The sequence below is a fragment of the Mustela nivalis genome (genome assembly GCF_964662115.1).
Source record: "Mustela nivalis genome assembly, chromosome: 8".
Taxonomy (NCBI): Eukaryota; Metazoa; Chordata; class Mammalia; order Carnivora; family Mustelidae; genus Mustela; species Mustela nivalis.
Window position 1 is genome coordinate 142114293 of NC_139027.1, and position 17503 is coordinate 142131795.

The 17503-nt window shown below is 60.1% G+C and overlaps 2 protein-coding genes across 6 annotated transcripts in view; both read left to right on the forward strand.

Annotated features, from left to right (window-relative positions):
* Positions 1 to 16: 16 nt before the first annotated feature.
* OSBPL2 (oxysterol binding protein like 2) overlaps positions 17 to 17503 on the forward strand; it is a gene marked incomplete at its 5' end in the record, with an annotated part of 36123 nt that continues 18636 nt past the window's right edge. Inside the window, 4 exons of one of the 5 annotated variants that reach the window (XM_082746395.1) lie at positions 17 to 194; positions 12824 to 12995; positions 15690 to 15834; positions 17389 to 17464. In XM_082746395.1, coding sequence (XP_082602521.1) covers positions 12959 to 12995; positions 15690 to 15834; positions 17389 to 17464 — 258 coding nt within the window. Of the gene's footprint in view, positions 195 to 392; positions 498 to 1126; positions 1298 to 12823; positions 12996 to 15088; positions 15171 to 15689; positions 15835 to 17388; positions 17465 to 17503 lie in introns of those variants that run through there. The other 4 variants (XM_082746398.1, XM_082746397.1, XM_082746396.1 and 1 more) reach the window with 4 other exon arrangements.
* Positions 1306 to 8769, forward strand: LOC309872361 (uncharacterized protein). The gene is made up of 2 exons (XM_082746404.1): positions 1306 to 5267; positions 5305 to 8769. Exons 1-2 carry the CDS (start codon positions 4510 to 4512, stop codon positions 5612 to 5614), a joined length of 1068 nt encoding a protein of 355 aa, XP_082602530.1. The 5' UTR covers positions 1306 to 4509; the 3' UTR covers positions 5615 to 8769.

Sequence of the window (17503 nt, forward strand, 5' to 3'; positions counted from 1 at the left end):
CCTCGCGCCGGCCGCTGATTGGGTGGGCGGCGGCTGACGCTCTGGCGCCGGGCGCTGCGAGTGGCGAGCGCGGGCTGTCAGTCTGCCCGGCGGCCGGCCGCACTTCCGCCTCGGTGTCAGCGGGTCGCGGGCCTGCGGGGCGGGGGCGGGGTGGGCGGCGAGGCTCGGCCGGCGCCGGAGGGAGCGCGGTCCGGGTGAGTGGCCCGGGACCCCCGGGGCCCCGCGTCGGCGGCGTTCGGCGGGCGTCGGGCGGCGGGAGGCCGGGCGGGGCCGGGGAGGGGGAGGGGAGCCGGGGCCCCGCGCCCACCGCCCGCCGGCCAGGCCGGGACCCGGCCCCGCCCCCGACCCCCCGAGCCCGGCCCGACCCCCGCCGCCCGCCCCGCCGGCCCGCGGCCCCGGGGAAACTTGGGAGGAAAGTTGGCGGCGGGCGGCGGGCGGCGGGCGGGGGGCGGCGGCGGGGCCCCGCGTCGCCGGGCAACTGCGGCGCCGGAAGCCGGGTGGGCTGCGCGGCGGGGCCCCGGGGGGCGGGCGGGGGCGCGCTCGGGGGTCGCGCGGCGCGCGGAGGGCAGCGGCCCGCGGGGACCCGGCGGCGACCACCTGTGCGAGGGGGGCTGCGGCCCGCGGCGGCGCGGAGGGCGCCCAGGTCCGACGCGGGCTGTGCGGGCGCGGGGAGCCTCGGACCTGCCGAGCGCGCGGGCCGGGCCGCGGGGCTGCTCCGGGGGCCGCGCTCTCGCCCGCGGCTCTCCCCCGGGGGTCCGCCCGGGCGCGGCTGCAGACCCGACCCGATCCGCTCCGCTGCGGCGGCGGCGCCGGCCCCTTTTCCGGGCCGCGCGGGCGCCTCTGCGGACCGGGCCTCGCCCCGCCGGGCCCGCTGCCTGCTGCGGCCTGACCCCTGCGGCCCGGCGGGGGTGCTGGGAGGACCCGGCCCCGAGGCTCCCCGCTGGGCGGCGGGGGGGGGGCTTCCTGACGCGCCTGCGGGCCGCGCTCTCCCGGCCCCCAGCGGCCGCCCCCTCCCGGGAGCGCGTGTCGGCGACCTGCGGGGCCGCTGAGCGGACGCGGGGCCCCCGCCCGCCCCAGCCCGGCGCGCGGTGAGCGCTCGGGACGGCCCGTTCCCGGCCCCCCTGTTCCCGCAGGAGGCGTCAGGGCCAACCCTCGTCCCGCGGTGCCTGGCGCGGTGCTGCCGGCGGGAACTGGGCGGTGCACGGGCGGTTGCGTTTCCCGGGGAGCGGCTTTCCCGGTCGCCTCCCGCGCCCTTGTGTGGACGGACGGCAGCTCCGGACTCCCGCGGCCTGTCCAGGTAGCACTTGCTTTCCGCAGCCGGCTGCACCGCCCGCGCTCGGTTTCTGGGGTGCCGCCTCCTTCGCTGCGCTCTTGGGGAGCCCAAGGAGCGCAGAGGGTGGGTGACTTACTCCAAGCCCCCGTGCTAGGCGACCGGCAGGGATTCGAACCCAAGCAGGCTGGCTCCAGTGTTTCCACCTTAACCCCCTCCCCACGCTGCCTTTGGAAGCCGCGTTATTTACAGTCTCCTCGTCCTGATCGCTTCTGAAATATTCTGGTTGCCTTCCTTACTCTGTGTCCGAATTGTGCTGCTTCCGGCATATACACCTGACAGGTGGTCATTTCTTGTGAGCACGCGTGTTTATAAAACCAGTGTGTTTCTTCTGAAATATTTAATTCATCTGGCTGTCCCAGATTTTGCTGAAATAGTCCCCTTGCCGTCCAACTCTTTGGTCAGCACTGAGGTGACTGGGGGGCGCTGTGGGGAAGGCCGAGTTAGAGTGGGCTGATGAGGGACACATGCCCAGCAGGTCGAGGCTGTGACCCGCACTCAGCTTTGAGCCCCCACCTGCCGTGGCTGTGAACCGTGTGCTTCGGGCGTTCCTGGTCTCGGGCGCGTTGAGGGGTCAGCCTGGCGCTCTGTGTGACAGTCCGTCTCCAGTACCGCTTGACTGTCACCATCAAGTCCCTTAGCTCTGCCCTCTGCCCTCTAGGGAATGCTGGCAAATGAGTCTTTTAAGATTTTATTATTTTCAGTTAATTATAAAAGTGACATTTGTTTTTTTGTTGGGGAAGGTTTTGAAACCTGGCGTGGACTCCCGTGCTGTCTTCAGACAGGGGGTCAGCTGTCTCTCGCAAACTATTTTAGTATTTCCATGGAAAGCCAGGGTCTCGTCTTTTCCTGGGAATTTGGCTGTGGTGGATAGGAGGCAGGTGGGGCTCACATCTTTGAGTGAGAGCTGTGATGCGAGCCCTCCAGGTGGCCGACGTGTTCCGTTTGAGAGTTGGGTCACTCTGAAGGTGGCAGGGGCAGCGGGGAGTGCTCAGGGCCGGAGACATGCAGGTTCTTGGGTGGAGGCAGGGTGACTTCTCTTTCCATGCTCCCAGGGTCTGAACCTGTAAAACAGGCTACTGTGAGGGACATAATCAGTGTAGACCGTGCCATGGCGGGCACCCAGCATTGTCACGGGTGCTCTGCACATCTTCTCTCCTGGTCCGTGGAGCGTTGATGTTGACCGTGATGCACAGACACATGTGGTTGCGGGTTAGAAGTGAAGCCAAAGACATCTTTGGTCAGCAGGGCTACATTTTGTTGAAATGAGTTACAGGAAACTCTACAGTTCTGACTACTGAGATGGGGTCGTACAGGACTTGACGCCAACACCCCTGGCCCCAGAAGGACCCTGGGACAGTGGAGGGCCCTGCACACGCAGGGACATCGCCGTTGCGCCAGGCTGGTGTGGGCGGACCCTGGGCTTACTGTCGGGTGTGCGTTGCCTCGTGTTAGGCTTAATTCTGAGCCTGGAGCACGACTCCAGCTTCCTGAGACTGCGGGAGACTTCCATGTTCAGACCCGACTGAGTAATAAAAAGTACTTCCGTCCTCAGAGGTAGCATCTTCGGTTCGCGGTTAACGCTTTAAACGCAGCCTCTGCGGGGGTGATTGCTCTGTGTGGCAGCTGGAAGTTCTGCTCTTTCCAAGGGTTTGGTGTTGGAGCGCGTGGCACTCGGGCTGGGGTCAAGCCCAGACTCAGACATGGTGTGGGGCACGGCCCGTCCCGCAGCTCTCCTTAATGTGATTGAGAGCCCCGTAGACTGTCTGTGAACTTGATGGTGGTTCCCGTTTTTCTCTGAAGCACACAAAGCAACTTCAGGTTATCTGGCAGGATTTCAAATCACTGTTCTTTCCATCGGATCTTCAGGTCACACAAATATGATAACCGTTGTGTGGAGCTAGATAGGAAGCAGGCTCTTACAGAAGGCTGTCTGGGGTGCCCGGCTGGCCCTGTCGCTAGAGCCTGTGACTCTTGATCTTCGGATGGTGAGTTCTAAGCCCCACGGCAGGTGTAGAGGTAGCTTAAAAATAAAATTTAAAAAAAATCTTTTTTTAAATAGATTTTATTTGAGGGAGAGAGAGTGTGTGCATGAAGAGAGCTCTGGAGCAGGGGGAGGGGGCGAGGGAAAAGCCGTCTCCCCCTTGAGCAGGGAGCCAGATGGGAGGCTCCATCCCAAGGCCCTGGGATCGTGAGCAGAGTGCAAGGCAGATGCTTAAATGAGGGAACCACCCAGGCGCCCCCCCCGACAAAACTTAATTAAAAAAATGGAAAGGACTGTCTGAAGAAGCTTGATGTCGGAAGATCCTGGCTGCCTGCGTGTCTCTGCTCGCTTTGTCTTTCTGTCAAGGTAGTGCCAGGAAGGTTGTTTTGAGACACAGGCTGCGGGATCGGTCCTGGCTGAACTGGCTCCCAGACGCACAGCCTTGGGGTCTGACTGGGGGGGGGGCGGGGGTGCTCTTCTGGGCCTCACCCCCCGAGCCTGATGGTCTGTTCCAGAAGCCCTGGGTCCCGGGGTGTCCAGGATCTGGGGCTGTCTCCAGGCTTGTGGCCTGTCAGCCGTGGGGACCGTCTGGGTGGACAGGCCTGTCTCACTGCTGAGTTTGTACCTTCACGGAGGGTTATAAGGTGCCCAGAGTAAGGCTTGTTCCAGGCTGGTGCAGGAGTTCTGGGGAGAGGGCGTGACATGCGTGAGAATGGTCTGTAGGGAAGCTGTACTGAGTCCAGGTTCTAGAGGAACCTACGGCAGCCACGGGGCAAGGGGGGCCGTGTGTTTTACTGAATGGACGAGGCTGCTCCGAGGCTGACGGGGAGGGACGGCGAGCGGTGTTCCGACCCCTGCTTGGCTGGAAAGCGACTTTGCTGCCTTGAAACCAGCGGGGACTATGATTTGACGTCCAAACTGGAAACCTGTAGAGTGACAAGAGGCACCGTGAAGAGTGACCGTAGTGACAGGAGCAGCGGGCCCTGTGGTGACACTGTCCAGCCGCGGGGAGGGGAGGATCCTGTTGGGTCGGGCACTGAGCACCTGTGTTCCAGAGACTCAGAACCCCGAGGGGGAGCAGGGCAGGCCACCGGGCGGGAGGACGGCCGGAGGGGTCCCCTGTGCTGGGGCCCGGCTCCCTGGGAGGTGCTGTGGCTTCTGTCTCTGTGGTAGCTGGGCTTTGGGCGGAAGGCTGATGCCTGCCAGGGTGGAGGGCTCCTGGGTTAGCGTCACGGGGCTCTTCCGTCGGAAGAACCTGCGCGATTTCGTAAGAAGCGTGGTTCTAAGGCCCCGCCTCAGCTCTCCGGGCTCTCCCCGGGACGCGGTGGCCTTCTCCCGCTCTGACGGGCCTGCTGTGGCGGGGGTGGGGAGCGCGCCCTACGGATTCCCCGGTTCTCAGCGCCCTGCACCGTGCCCGCTGGCATGGCGGCTGCTCGGCGGTTTGCTGCGAGCACCGCCTGCAGGCCGTGGTCGAGCTCCCTGTCCAGTGTCCGCACGCATTGTCACGGGCTGTGGGTTGGAACCACTTTTTCCTGTGTCACAGAATGACGAGGTGGGTGAAGCCCAGTGTGTGTGCAAAAGAGCTGGCGCGTCCTGGTGCCGGGCTCACGCCTCGACGCACGTGGTGTTTCTGGCACTCGCTGCGGAACCTTCCGCCGCTGGGGGGGGGGCCCGGGAGCCAGAGGGAGCTGGTCGGTGTGACGGCCGGTGTGACGGCCGGCGTGACGGGGTGCTCTGCTCCTGCCTGCTGAGCCCGCGGGGGGTGCGGCTCCCCTGCGGTGGCTGTCGCCGCTCCTGGGGCCCGGCCGGTGTTCCCTCCGCCTGCCTTTCAGGGTCCCCTGTTGGCGCGGAGAACGGGACACCATCGGCGATGGGCACGAACATTTGTTTGCGTAGCACAAGGGCTTGGCACTGTTTCGTGCGCGGACCCCTAACAGGTCCCGCAGGCCCAGTGTGATGGCCGCTGACCCGCCTGCGGGCTGGGCGCCAGTGTGGATGCGGGCCTCGCCAGCTCCGGGCCGGGCTGCCGCTTGTCCGTCTGTGCGAGAGCCGAGCTGAAACCTGCCCTTGGAGCGGAGCCTGTGAATCCTGTCCGGTGTCAGGCCGCTGATCGCCATGCTGGTGGCACAGACCTGGGGAAGGCAGAGACAGAGAGCCACACGCGTCAGAACACACGGCTCCCAGCCCCTTCGTGGAGCGTCACGTGCCTCCGGACGGGGCCACGTTCCCACAGGTCTCGGGAAGCCGTGTCCAGAAGGTCCGCCTCCGCTCCTGCCCGAGGTCACCGAGACCCGGTGTGAGGGGTGCCTGGGGGACGGGGAGTGCACAGCCCCGTGCTGCTCACCTGGTGACAGAGGCTGCGTGAGTAGAGCAGGTTGTCCGCCAGCTGCGGGAGGACGAGGGCCTGAACTCCGTCGCGGGTGGCAGTGGCACGTTTCCGTGAGGGTTGAGCTGTCCAGGCGGGCTTGGAAATGAGAACAAACAGGCTGGGCGCAGTGTCCTTGCTGGGTCACATCTAACAGGTGGGTTTGGGGAAGGCTTCTGCCAGTGGGTCCAGTCGTTGCTTCCACCCCTCCCTGCTCTGCTGGCCACCTCCTTTCCATGTGCTTCTGTGTGGCCGGAACACCGGGGCTTTCTGGGGCTGCTGCGTGGTCCATGAGAAGGTCACCCATGGTCTCAGCCCAGTGAGGGCCTGGAGTGCTGTGTCCAGATGGACGGTGAAGTGGAAGGCATTCAGTCCATTAGCATTACATGAGAGTAAGCCTTGCCTTTGTCAGACAAGGCAGCGGCGGCTCAGGTGCTCACAGGCTACTGCACCAGACCCAGCAGACAAGTGCATCTCTAGCCAGGCTGTAGGTTCTGCGCTGTGGCTCTGGAGCCGGTGCAGATTGAGCCTGTTTCCATTCGTTTTTGGTGTGTGTGTGTGTGTGTGTGTGTTTTAAAGGTTTTGTTTATTTATTTGACAGAGAGATCACGAGTAGGCAGAGAGGCAGGCAAAGAGAGAGGGGGAAGCAGGCTCCCTGGTAAGCAGGGAGCGTGATGTGGATCTTGATCTCTGGACCCTGAGATCATGACCTGAGCTGAAAGCAGAGGCTTAACCCACTGAGCCACCCAGGCGCCCCTGTTTTTGGTACTTTACAGAAGAAAGAAGCTGGGAACTGTGGCACTTTGGGCATCGGTAGGGTGAGGGTCTTAGGCATCCAAGTGATGGGTAGGTTTCATGCACAAAGTGGACACTTAAACAGTAAAGACTAAAACACTAAAACATGAGTGACCACAAGGACGGTGTAGCCAAGAAGCCCTGTCTGCCCACAGTGGCATTGCTGTGGGGAGGGGTGAGGTCTCTGGAGACACAGGGACCGGTGGCTCCGTGCCCCTCGCTCCTGCCTCAAGGGCTGCGTGGTGGAGAGAGCCGGCAGGCTGTGGCATACCTCGGGGCTGGCCTTCTCCTTGGGGCATGTTAACATCACCAGGTGACCTTGGTTTTCCTTTTCCTGAGTTCCTTCTTCCACCTCTGTCTGTCTCTTCTTCCCACTTGTAGTCGAGCGTGTGGCTCACACTCAGGAGGGACAGTGTTTCCCGTGTTGGTGCCCGCTGCATCCCCAGTAACATTTTAGTGTCGCAGGAGCATCTCTCCAGGGGTCTGCCGGCCAGGTGGCTCCTGGAGAAGGAGACGCCCTGCGGGAGGCGGTGGGGACTTCGGGTTAGCTCTGTCATTAGCCTGAGGCTCCCCGTGTCCTCTGCACTGTGCACGTGCACCAGTTTCCAGAAGCATTCAGCCTTGACCTTAACAGCCACAGGGTAACAAGAGCTTTGCGGATGCTGGTGGAGGTGGCCACTGCCCGCCCACCTCTGTTTCTGACGGGCGTGATGGAAGCCATCAGACCCGGGGCTCATCTTCACTGCGAGACGTTTGATCACGGAGTCAGTCTCCTTACTCGTCAGAGATTTTCTGTTTCTGTATGAATTGGTCTTGGTGGTGGGGCTAGTGTTTCTGGGAGTCTGTCCACTTCAGCGAGAGGGTCCCGGTGGCCGGCGTGCCGGTGCTTGCGGCACTCACCGCAGCCCTATTTGCCGGACTCGGTGGCGATGTCCGGTTGTCGCGCAGCGGCCTCTCTTTCTCTTTGTCGGCCTCGCTACGGTGATCAATTTTGTTGGGTCATTGGTTTTTCTATTCTTACCCCTTTTTCTGCTAACCTTGGTATTGATTCTTTTCCCTTAGATCGTAAAGTTGTTGATTTGAGAGTTTTTTCTTATTTTTTGATGTCGGTGTTGCTTCATCGAGTCCCGCCGGCGCTGCCTTTGCCGCACCGCCCGGGTTTGTGCACACGGAGTGTGCGTTTTCATTTGTTTCTGGGTATTTCCTGATTGCTCTTGTGGTTTCTTCTTTGATCTCTTGCTTCAGAGCCCGCCATCGAATCGCCGCACGTCTGGGAATATTCCAGTTTTCCTGTTCTTCTTGATTTCTAACTCCTCGCCTTTCAGGGTGACAGGATGCTTTGCCTGAGACTGTTTTGTAAAATCTGTTGAGATGTAGGTTGTGGCCTGACTTGCAGCCTCTGCTGGACGCTGTCCCGTGTGTGCTCGGGAAGAACGTGCGCCGCGGGCGCTGCTGGGTGGTGGCCTGTGTGCTCCGTGTGGCCTCCAGCCTGCGGGGCGAGGTCCAAAGCGCTCTGTGTCCTCATGTCCCACCCGTCGGGTTGATGCTTGCCGGCGTATGTTTAAATTATTCAATAGAATTTATATTATTTTGGACAATTGACGTTCACAGTTGATATTGAACTGCAAAAGTACTTTTCGAGTGTTCATAGCTGTGTCCCTTTCCTTTGTGAAGGTCACACCTAGGTCGCCTTGCTTGTTTTCCATAGAGAGGAGAAATCACGCACGGTTCATCTCTTTGGTGGGTTGACCATGAAGGTCAGTGTCTGTGTCCCTTAGCTAGTCCCTTACTCCTGTGTGAGTGGATCTGGTTTTCTAAAGAGCGTGGTACAGCTGGGTTTGCAAGCCTGGAGTGGTGTTTGTTCAAGTGTGCTTGTGTTTGTACAAGTGGTAACGGGACGTGCCGTGTGGAGCCAGGCGCCCGACGTGCGGATGGCAGCCGGCGCACACGGTAAAGGAGCCGCGGTTCTTCTCAAGAGAGTAGGCATTTTGTGGGAGACTGGGAGGAATGGTGAGGTCATGGGCTGGTGTCCCCCTGAAGAGTCTGGGAGTGAGGAGTCCGTGCAGCCCATGGCGGGAGGTCCCCACACGGAGGGGTCAGGACCTCTGCCTCCTTCGTCTGCTCCCTCCGTGAGGCCAGGTCAGCCCCGTGGCATCACTCCAGGGCCCGAGGGCAGTGCAGAAGGACAGCCCGATGCCAGGAGGCCAGTGACAATGGGCAGAACAGGCTGAGCTTCCTGCGTTTTGTCTGCAGTTAGAAGAGGGGACAGTGGGACAGAAGGAGATAATTTTAAAAGCAAGCAAGCAAGCAAGCAGGCAAGCCCTTTCCTGAAATACTGTCTTCGTGCATGTCTTCTGAATGCACAATAAAATCTGCGTGAAGAAGAACATATGTAGGAAATACTAAATTCTGCCTTCTCGATGCCGTTTCTCGAGCAGTTGACTTGCTGTGTATCCGTGTACCGAGGTGGAGGACTGAGTGACAGAGCCTCAGTGTCCCTTAGTTCCATCGCCTTCTTGCTGTGGGGGGTGGGGGTGGCTTTATGCATACGGCCCTGCGCTCCCCTCTGCAGGGTGCGTGGGCCAGGGTTGGGGGTGGGAGACCCATGTCCAGCACCCCAGACAGCTCAGCCCCTTGGGTGGACGACCACATGCTGCAGGGCCCCAGGTGGTGGCCGGGGCCCCTCTTCCGCGACGAGGCCAGGTGGGCGGCAGGCGTGTGAAGGGCCTGGGGCCGCCCCTCACAGCCTCCCGGGGCCCCCCAGGCCGGGCACCAAGTGGCCGTTGGCGGATGTTTGTGGACGTCGTGAGGGAAATCGCCGTTTGGCCTTGATGGTCTGTGGCAGTGGGGAGTTTGGGTGCCCAGGCAAAATGAAGACAGCTCTTTCAGGAATTACCTCGAGACTGTTAGAATTAATTCCTGACCTGGTAAGACTGAGTCGGCCTGCGGGTGCTGTGCGGACCCCATCACTGACCCTGTGCAGTGTGTGCGGTTTGTGGCGGAGGCCTTCCAGGCAGGCTCCGGTTCTAAGCGCTGGCCTGGTTGACAGCCAGCGCTTGTCCTGCCTGACATCTTAGAGGCTCAATTTAAAGATTTCCATGCATTTTGTTTGATTTATTTTTAATATTTTAATAGTTTTATTCTGGGTGAGAAAGCATATAAAAAAGAAAATGTCATGGCTTTTCATGTACCTTTTATCATGGGAGATTTTCAGTGTGCAGGAAGGCAGGTGGCAGAGCCAAGGGTCCCCTGTGCACCCATCCCGGCTTCCTCCGGGACTGGCTTGGGCCAGCACCCACCTGCCCCGCCCGCTGCTTCCAGGTCACTTGGAGATCCCGGCGGTAACCTTCCGTCTACGTGGACTTCAGTGTGTGGCTCTAAAGAGGTCTCTTGTGAGTATGCCATTAGGACACCTGTGCCTTTTTGAAAAGTACTTTATTTGAGGTTTAACCGAGGTACAACCAAGGACCCATATTTAAGCTGTCCAGTAAATGTTGACCTACGTGCGCACCCCTGAACCTGTCCCCTCGGTCGGGACCTGGTCCTCCACTCTCTGCCACACGTTCAACCTGGGCAGGGCTGACCGTTCAGCCCAGGGCGTAGCCAGACGTGTAGCTGGTGGGCCGGGTGCACTGGGGAGGCCCCCTCCTGCCCTGCTCCGTCCTTTGTGACCTGTTTCTCCGAGAAGCTGGGTCGCCGCGCAGACATCCCGAGAGTCTGGATTTTGCTGACTCTCATCAGGCTGGGGCTCAGCGCGTTGCCTTATGCTCTGTGTTCCTTAGGTTGGCAGTGAGAGCCGGAGGCCGGGCCGCGTCTGGGCTGAGGTTCCGGGGCACAGCGGTGGACGGGTGTGGTGCCCTCCTGTGCCATGGGCACGTGGCGTACCCGGTTCGTGTCTCACAGCACCGCTGGTGGGCGGCCTCCAGGCGGCACCAGACACGGCCACCTGTCAGTGTTGCACAGCTGTGCCCCACATGCACCCCCCCCACCCCTGCACCGACTTGCTGGAGTCTGGCTGTCACGCCGCTCCCCCTCTGGCATTCAGCCAGACGGTGGCCCAGAGCCCGCACCCAAAAGAAGATTGGATGGAGGCTTGGTGCTTCCCGGTCAGCGACTGGTTTCAATGTGTGGGCGTCCCCCGGGGGGACCACCTCGTCTTCGGCGAGCTCAGCTGTGTCTGACGTGTCTGCATCTCCTGCCGCGCGCTGGCACTTAGGTGGTTCCCTTGTCGCCGCAGGAGCCTCTGTGGGCTCGTCCCGAGCCTTGTGATGGGACCTCTGGCTTCTTGCTGCCCAGGACGGATCCTGGTCCTGGAGTCAGCCATTTCTCCTCCAGGGACTCTGGCTCCTTCAAGCGGCTTCCAGAGGGACTGGGCAAGTGGCTGCGTGTCATAGACGGAACAGGTCATGTCAGAGAGGAATTAGAGGAAGTGGTCACTTCCCTAACGTGGTAGGCGACAACGTTGAACCGCTGGGCGAGGCTTCATATGGGTGTTTCCAGAAGCTGCCTGGTGCCTGGCTCCACATGGTGGGAAGAACGGGATCTCTGAGAGCATTTCAGGGCGGCTTCCTGCTGGCCCGATCCATAGCGTGGAAGCTCACGTGTGCTCAGGACACGGCCGGAGAGGAGCAGGTGTCACCCAGCACTGTGCCGCCGCTCCAAGGACGGAGGGCGTGTCCCTTCCTGGGGACCGCCTGAGCCTTCGCTGCCCCAGAACCGGGAGGCGGGCTCGGCCCCAACGTCAGTGTGGCTGACACAGTTAGATGTAGACTCAGCCTGTTTTCATAAAAAGGGAAAGGTCTGGGGACAAGGCTGACCTGCTGCTGCTGTTTATAAAATCCTGCTTTTCATAAAGGGATGCATGAGTTCTGCCAAAATAATTTTGAGAAAGTCTAAGTCGATAGCAGCTCACTTACACAGCTGCCTTAATTCTCTGGGGTGGAAACTCGGTTTAAAGTCGGTGGGACACGGGCTCGGGCGTCATTGTGCACTTTCTTGTTTACAGCGACCTTCAGCGGGAGGTTCTGGGTGTGTTTGAGCCCCAGACGTGTGAGCACCTCACCGCAACTGACCTGCCCTTCCGCCTGTCCGGCCGCTTCCCCGCATCCATCATTGTGTGGTTTTTCTTTTTAAAGCGAGGGAGAGAGCGAGGGAGAGCATGAGGCCGGGGGTGGGGTGGGGGGACACTCCAGCAGGCTCCACCCCCAGCGCAGCCCAGTGCGGGGCTTGACCTCACCACGCTGAGACCCACCTGAGCCCCACCTGAGCGAACATGAGAGTCTGGGGCTTCACACGCCCCTCACTGTTTTCTTTTTAAGAATTTGTTACTATTTTAAAATAAGGTGGTATCGTTGACACAATGTTACGTTAGTGTCAGGTGTACAACCCAGTGATGCTGAGCTCACCACAGGTGCGGCTGCCGTCTGTCGCCACAGCCTGCTATCACAGTGCCCCTGGCGACAGCCCCTGTGACTGTTCCCTCCACAGCTGGAAGCTTGACCCTCCCCTCCCCCATTCCCCCACGCCCCTGGCAGCCGTCGGTCTCTTCTCTGTATTTATAGGTCTTTTCTGCTTTTTGTTTGTTTTTTTGCTTATTCATTTGTCTTCTGGTTCCACATGTAAGTGCCGTTGTGTGGTATTCGTCTGTCTCCGACGTATTTCACCCCGCGCGCTCTGGGTTATTTATGTTGTTGCAGACGGCAAGATTCTGTCCTTTTTATGGCGGAGTAGTGTTCCCTCTCTCTCTCTCTCTCTCTCACACACACGCGCGCGCACACGCACCCCCATCTTCGGCCGGCCCTCTGTCTGTGGCCACTGTGTTGCTTCTGTGTCTTGGCTGCTGTCCTTACTGTTGCGGTAAAGGTGCATTTATCACTCAGAATCAGCGTTTTTGTTTCCTTGGTAAATACCCAGAATCACCAGATCACATGGTCACTCTGGCTTTAGTGTTTGAGGCCCTTCCCTCCTGGGCTGCAGAGTGGCTGCCCCAGACTGCTTCCCACCAGCAGGGCACGAGGGTTCCTTTTCCTCCATGTCCTCGCCAACACTTGTTTCTCGTGCTGTTGACTACAGTGTTCCTGTTTCCTTATACAACTGTAGATAACGATTTTTTAAAACAACTTCAGATAATGGTTACTTGTTAATCTGTTATTGGCTGATGGATATTTATATTATTAGGAATGTTTCTCATATTTTTTGAGATCATGCATTTGTTAGATCATTCATTTAATTTCTTTGCTTAAATTGTAAATCGAGATTGATTCCAATAATGCTGATTGGGTATTTTAAAAATGTTTCTAAACCATAAAACTTGTGAAAGCTAAGTGTATGGAAATGTGTTTCCCCTTAGATCTCCAGTGCCTGTTGGGTCTTTACCAAGAGGGAAGTTGCCAGCGTACAGTTACTTACCCGCTGATGTAGGTCAGGCGCAATGGCCCCGTAGAAAGGCCGGGACCGGGCGGCGAGGGAGCCCGGCAACCGAAGGATGAACGGCGAGGAGGAATTCTTCGATGCTGTCACAGGTGAGTGGGGCAGGAAGTGACTCCGAGGCCGTGGCGTCCAGGCCCCAGACTGGGCCTTGGGGGCGTGAGAAGGCTCGGTAAAGCCGTGCAGGCGAGAAGTGGGACATGTTCCCCCGCACTGACGCCCGCAGAAGCATGCGGGGGGAGCCTCTAGGCCACAGGCCGTAACAAGAAAGGGCAACTGAGTTTTGGGTTTAAAAGTTGCCCTGGAGTGTACGTGCTCTTATCGGGATCCCTAAACGAGATGGCGCGTTTTCTTACGTCGTTCGTACGCACTGATCACGCCTTGTTGTCTGTGCGTTAGAACTAGATCTGGTTTAGTTTCTCTTTCCTGAGACCGTTGTCAGGACTGGTGTGCCCCTGACATCTGTCCGCCCGTAGACGACAGCATGAGCCTGCAGGAACCAGCGCGGGGCAAGGCCAACGTGTGCGTGCGTGGGGCTGGGCATGGGCAGGGGAGGGCGGGCTGCGCTGGCCCAGCTCACACTGGCTTCAAGTGGCCTCTTCTCCCCATTGGTGGGAAGAAGCCCCGAGCCCCTAAGGGGGCAAGTGTACAGTGACCACATGGTCCTAATGACCCTTCACGCTCAAGCCGGCAATTCCTTCTCATGGGCAACATCTGGAACATCGTGTGTCGTCTGCTGAGGACCGTTACTGGTGGGAAGGGGCTTGGAGAGACTCCGGTGGTCCCAGTCCCCCCGTTAGGTAGAGGACCATAATGGCAACTTTGAACTCTTTCTTGGGGTTTTTAGTGGCGGACTGTCAGGTTAGAGGGGCTCCTTCTGCTGGTGACTGCTGTCACTGTGCCCTCCAGGCCTGCTTGGCCGTGGGCCACCATATCTGTCTGCTGGCTCTCGGGCTAACCGTCACTCACCAGCCGCAGACCAAGGGTCGCAGCAGTTTGGGGGACTGGCAGCCCCCGACTACTGACTCCTTCTTTGAAACCCAAGAAGTAGGATGTGCTGAGCTGCCTATGGTTTTCAGAGGCCAAATTATTAAGTCCTCCTCCACGATCTCGATCTCAGGGCTGCGATGCTCCTCGTGGACGTGCTTCTTGGGCAGCGTGTTGCTCTGCCCGACCTCCCTCCTCAGTCACCGTGTGCAGCTGGTCACCACGGAGCGCGGCGGTCATCAGGGACTCAGGCCCGTGGGCCACCGGGCCCTTGTGGGGGGCGATGGTGTTTGTAAGCAGGAGAGCGGCCTTGGTGCACCCCTCTCTTCGGGGTCTCATAGGAAGTTCCCTTTGGCCTGGGACCAGTGTAGCCAGATTCCCGAACACGTCTCTGACCTTGGCCTGGAGAGTTTTCTCTAGAGAGGACATGAGCTTTGTGCAGCCATTTAGAGAAGCTCAGTCTCTGCCTCTGTGCTCACAGCGTTCCTCTGCGTGTCCCTGAGACAGGAGGACAGAGCTGTCCGGGGGACGGCGCCTTCTCACCTCAGTCCTTCGGTTCCAAATCAGATAATAGAAAAAAGGCACCGAGTCGCCCAGTGCAGTGATGCAGCCGGAGAGCCGCAGAGGCTGATTGCCTCACTGCGGAGCACTGGTCTGAGTCCATGGCCGGGAGGAAAAAGTAGGACAAAGTGTCCAAGCCCGGCAGGCACCCGATGAAGGCTGGGGAGGCAGTTATTTTGGCCAAGGATCAGCACCATGGAAGGGGAACGTTTTGGTTTTTTATTTTTATTTTTTAATTTTTAAAATCTTCCTTATTTTTTTTAGAGATTTTATTTATTTGACAGAGATCACAAGCAGGCAGAGAGGCAGGCAGAGGGAGGGGGGAGGCAGGCTCCCTGCAGAGCAGAGAGCCCGATGTGGGGTGAGATCATGATCCGAGCCGGAGGCAGAGGCTTAACCCACTGAGCCACCCAGGCGCAGAGCGGTACCTGCTGCCGCTCGTGAACCTGTGTGTGGGGAGGAGCCGCGGGGAGGCTGTCCGCACGTGCTCAGGGAAGCACAGCAGCAGATTTGTTTACATTTCGGGGCTGGCAGTGCTCCCCCGCCTGGCCTTATGCCCCGGGCCTCGCCTTCATCTGCCAAGTGAGGGGCCGGCGGGAGCTCAGCTCCCATTGGGTCTCGTGCCTTCCCTCCCGTGGTCATGGTCACGGCCGAGCGCGGTGGTCCTGGAGCCCCGTCCCCGGCTGGATGGACTCTGTCCTGGCAGCCGCGGCCCAGCGCTGGCGAGGCCCCTTCGTTGCTCTGGGAGGAGGCCCTCCCAGTGGGCAAGTCCCCAGGAACCCACCGCCGGAGCTCTGTGCTGTGGGGGAGGCTGGCTGACTCCAACCGCTCTGGCCGTGCTCGGCCTCTCGTTCACCGGCATGTGTCTGACAGTGCGTGTGTGCGGCGCACGGTTCCTGTTCCGCAGAGGCTACTGCCGTGGCCCGTGTTCTAGAACAAGACCTCGCGCAGGGTCAGAGTGTGCTGAGCCTCAAGGTGGGCCCCACTGGAGCGAGGCCAGACTGCTCCCTGCCGGAGGGCCAGACCTCAGGCCGCAGCCCGGCCGAGCTGCTCGTGCAAAAGGCCCCCGAGAGCCAGGGCGCCCGTGTCCTCAGCCTCGGCCTAGGGCTCTTGGGGCAGAGCTCACGGCTACAGCGTGTGTCAGTGCCTCTGGTACTCCGCTGCGGGGTCGGGCACTCTTAGAGGTGGACTGGGCATCTTCCCAGTCCTGTGAGAATGACCGATCTGCTTGTCGTGTGCAGGCTTTGATTCTGAGAACTCTGCCGGGGACTTTTCAGAGGCCGATCAGAGGGTTGCTGGAGTGATGCGCGTGGACACTGGCAGAAGCAGTGCGGTCGGAAAGGTCGAGGAGAGGCCCCCTCGAGAGAACGGAATTCAGAAGCACAGGTATGTTGTCCTGCGGGTGTAACTTAGGCTGTCCCAGGGCGTCCGTGGCCGCCCCCCCCTGTGCTGCAGGGGCACCCCTTTGCTCTCTTGAGCCCTGAGCTGGAGGAGCAACCCGGCTTCTGTCATCTGTGCTGGGGCCCCTGGGCGGCATCCAGGGCAGTGGGAAGGCGGCCTCTGTCCGCGCCATGATGACTTGCTTTGTGGCTTGAGGGAGCCCTCCAGCATGCCCGCAGACCCCGCTCTGAGCCTTCCACCCCGTGCCTGCTGGATGTGTGCACCGGGGGGACTCGGACGCCTCGCTCACACCTCTGTTCGTCCGTTCGCTCGGCAGATGTCAGAGCTCCCCCGGCATGCCCAGATGGCCTGTCTGAGAGCAGGTAGGGCTCTGCTGATCTGAGCTCTGCCGTCATCCCCTCAGTGCCCCGGGAGTCTGGTTCACACGTCGGCCTAGTGCCGCGTGCCTTCCCTTGTGCCCTGTCGCCCGGCTCTGACATGTTGGCCTTGTTCCACGGGCCTGGGTCCCTCAGGACTCCTAGCCCCTCTGTTGTGCCTCAGGCGCTGGCCCCACTTCTCTCGTGCCTCGTGGTGCCCCTAACTGCTTCCACACCCTCTCGTCTCCTCTCCGTGCTGTGGGCAGAGTCATCTTTCCACAAGGCGGGTCTGACTGGGCCTCCTCCACCTCGTGGTTGGAATTCTCAGCCGATGTCCATGTGGTCCCCGGTGAGGGCTAACAGAAGGGTCTCAGCTGGGTTAGGGGACTATAAGGCTACCCTCCTCTTGGGACGAAGCCTTGGTCCTACTCCTCTGGCTCAGGCCCCTGTCCCCTGTCCCATTGTCCCTGGTCCCAGCTGACAGGGGCCTCTCTCGTCCTCGGGGACCCCTGGGCCTTTCCCACAGCAGAGCTCTGTGTGCTCGGCCCCCTTGGCCGCGGCGCTCTCCTCCTGTGTCTCTCTAGTTCCGGCTTTTCCTTTTGACTCACATAAGGCTCACCTTGGGGCAGGGGGGCCCTTCCTGACCCTGGCACCTTCTGGGGGTCCCCCCACAGTGTGGCTGCCTGCCAGTGGGTTATCTGCAGTGCGTGGGTCCAGCACACCTCCCCCCACATCTGGATTCCTAGTCTGCTCAGCTCCCTCTTTCCAGAGGAGAGAGCTTCCTATCCCAGCTCCAGATTCCCAGGAGGGAGACCGCTCCGGATTCCCTCTCTTCCCCCAGAAGCTGGTGGGAAGAGAGCCCGGCGAGGAATGTCGCTCAGGAAAACAGACTCACGTTTGAAAGGGCCTTATGGCAGGCTTCTGGAAAGGTTTTGTTAATTCAGTTCCCTCTTGTGTCCTCATGTCTTGGCCTCTGCCTGTGGGCCCGGGGCTGCTCCAGGGTAGGGAAGTGCCCTGTCCCCGACTCTGTGGAGGACAAGGAAAGTTGTCCGTGTGGCCATGACCGTTTCTTTGGCACGGAGCAGCACCGCAGCTTCTAGTGCAGACGTGTGGTTTCTGATTGGCCAAGAGCGACCGTCGTGCCGTCGGAGTAAGTACCTGCTTCTCGGTCGCTTCTCTGCAGGACCTCGCTGCCCGCCCCGATGTTCTCCAGAAGTGACTTCAGCGTGTGGAGCATATTAAAGAAATGCATCGGCTTGGTAAGTCCAGATGGACCCATTTTGGGGCTTTAAGCTGAA

Coding starts and splice junctions, on each gene's coding strand:
- LOC309872361 (XM_082746404.1), top strand. CDS start 4,510: ATGCCTGCCAGGGTGGAGGGCTCCTGGGTTAGCGTCACGGGGCTCTTC. Junction 5,268..5,304: donor ACAGGTCCCGCAGGCCCAGT/GTGATGGCCGCT, acceptor GCTGGGCGCCAG/TGTGGATGCGGGCCTCGCCA.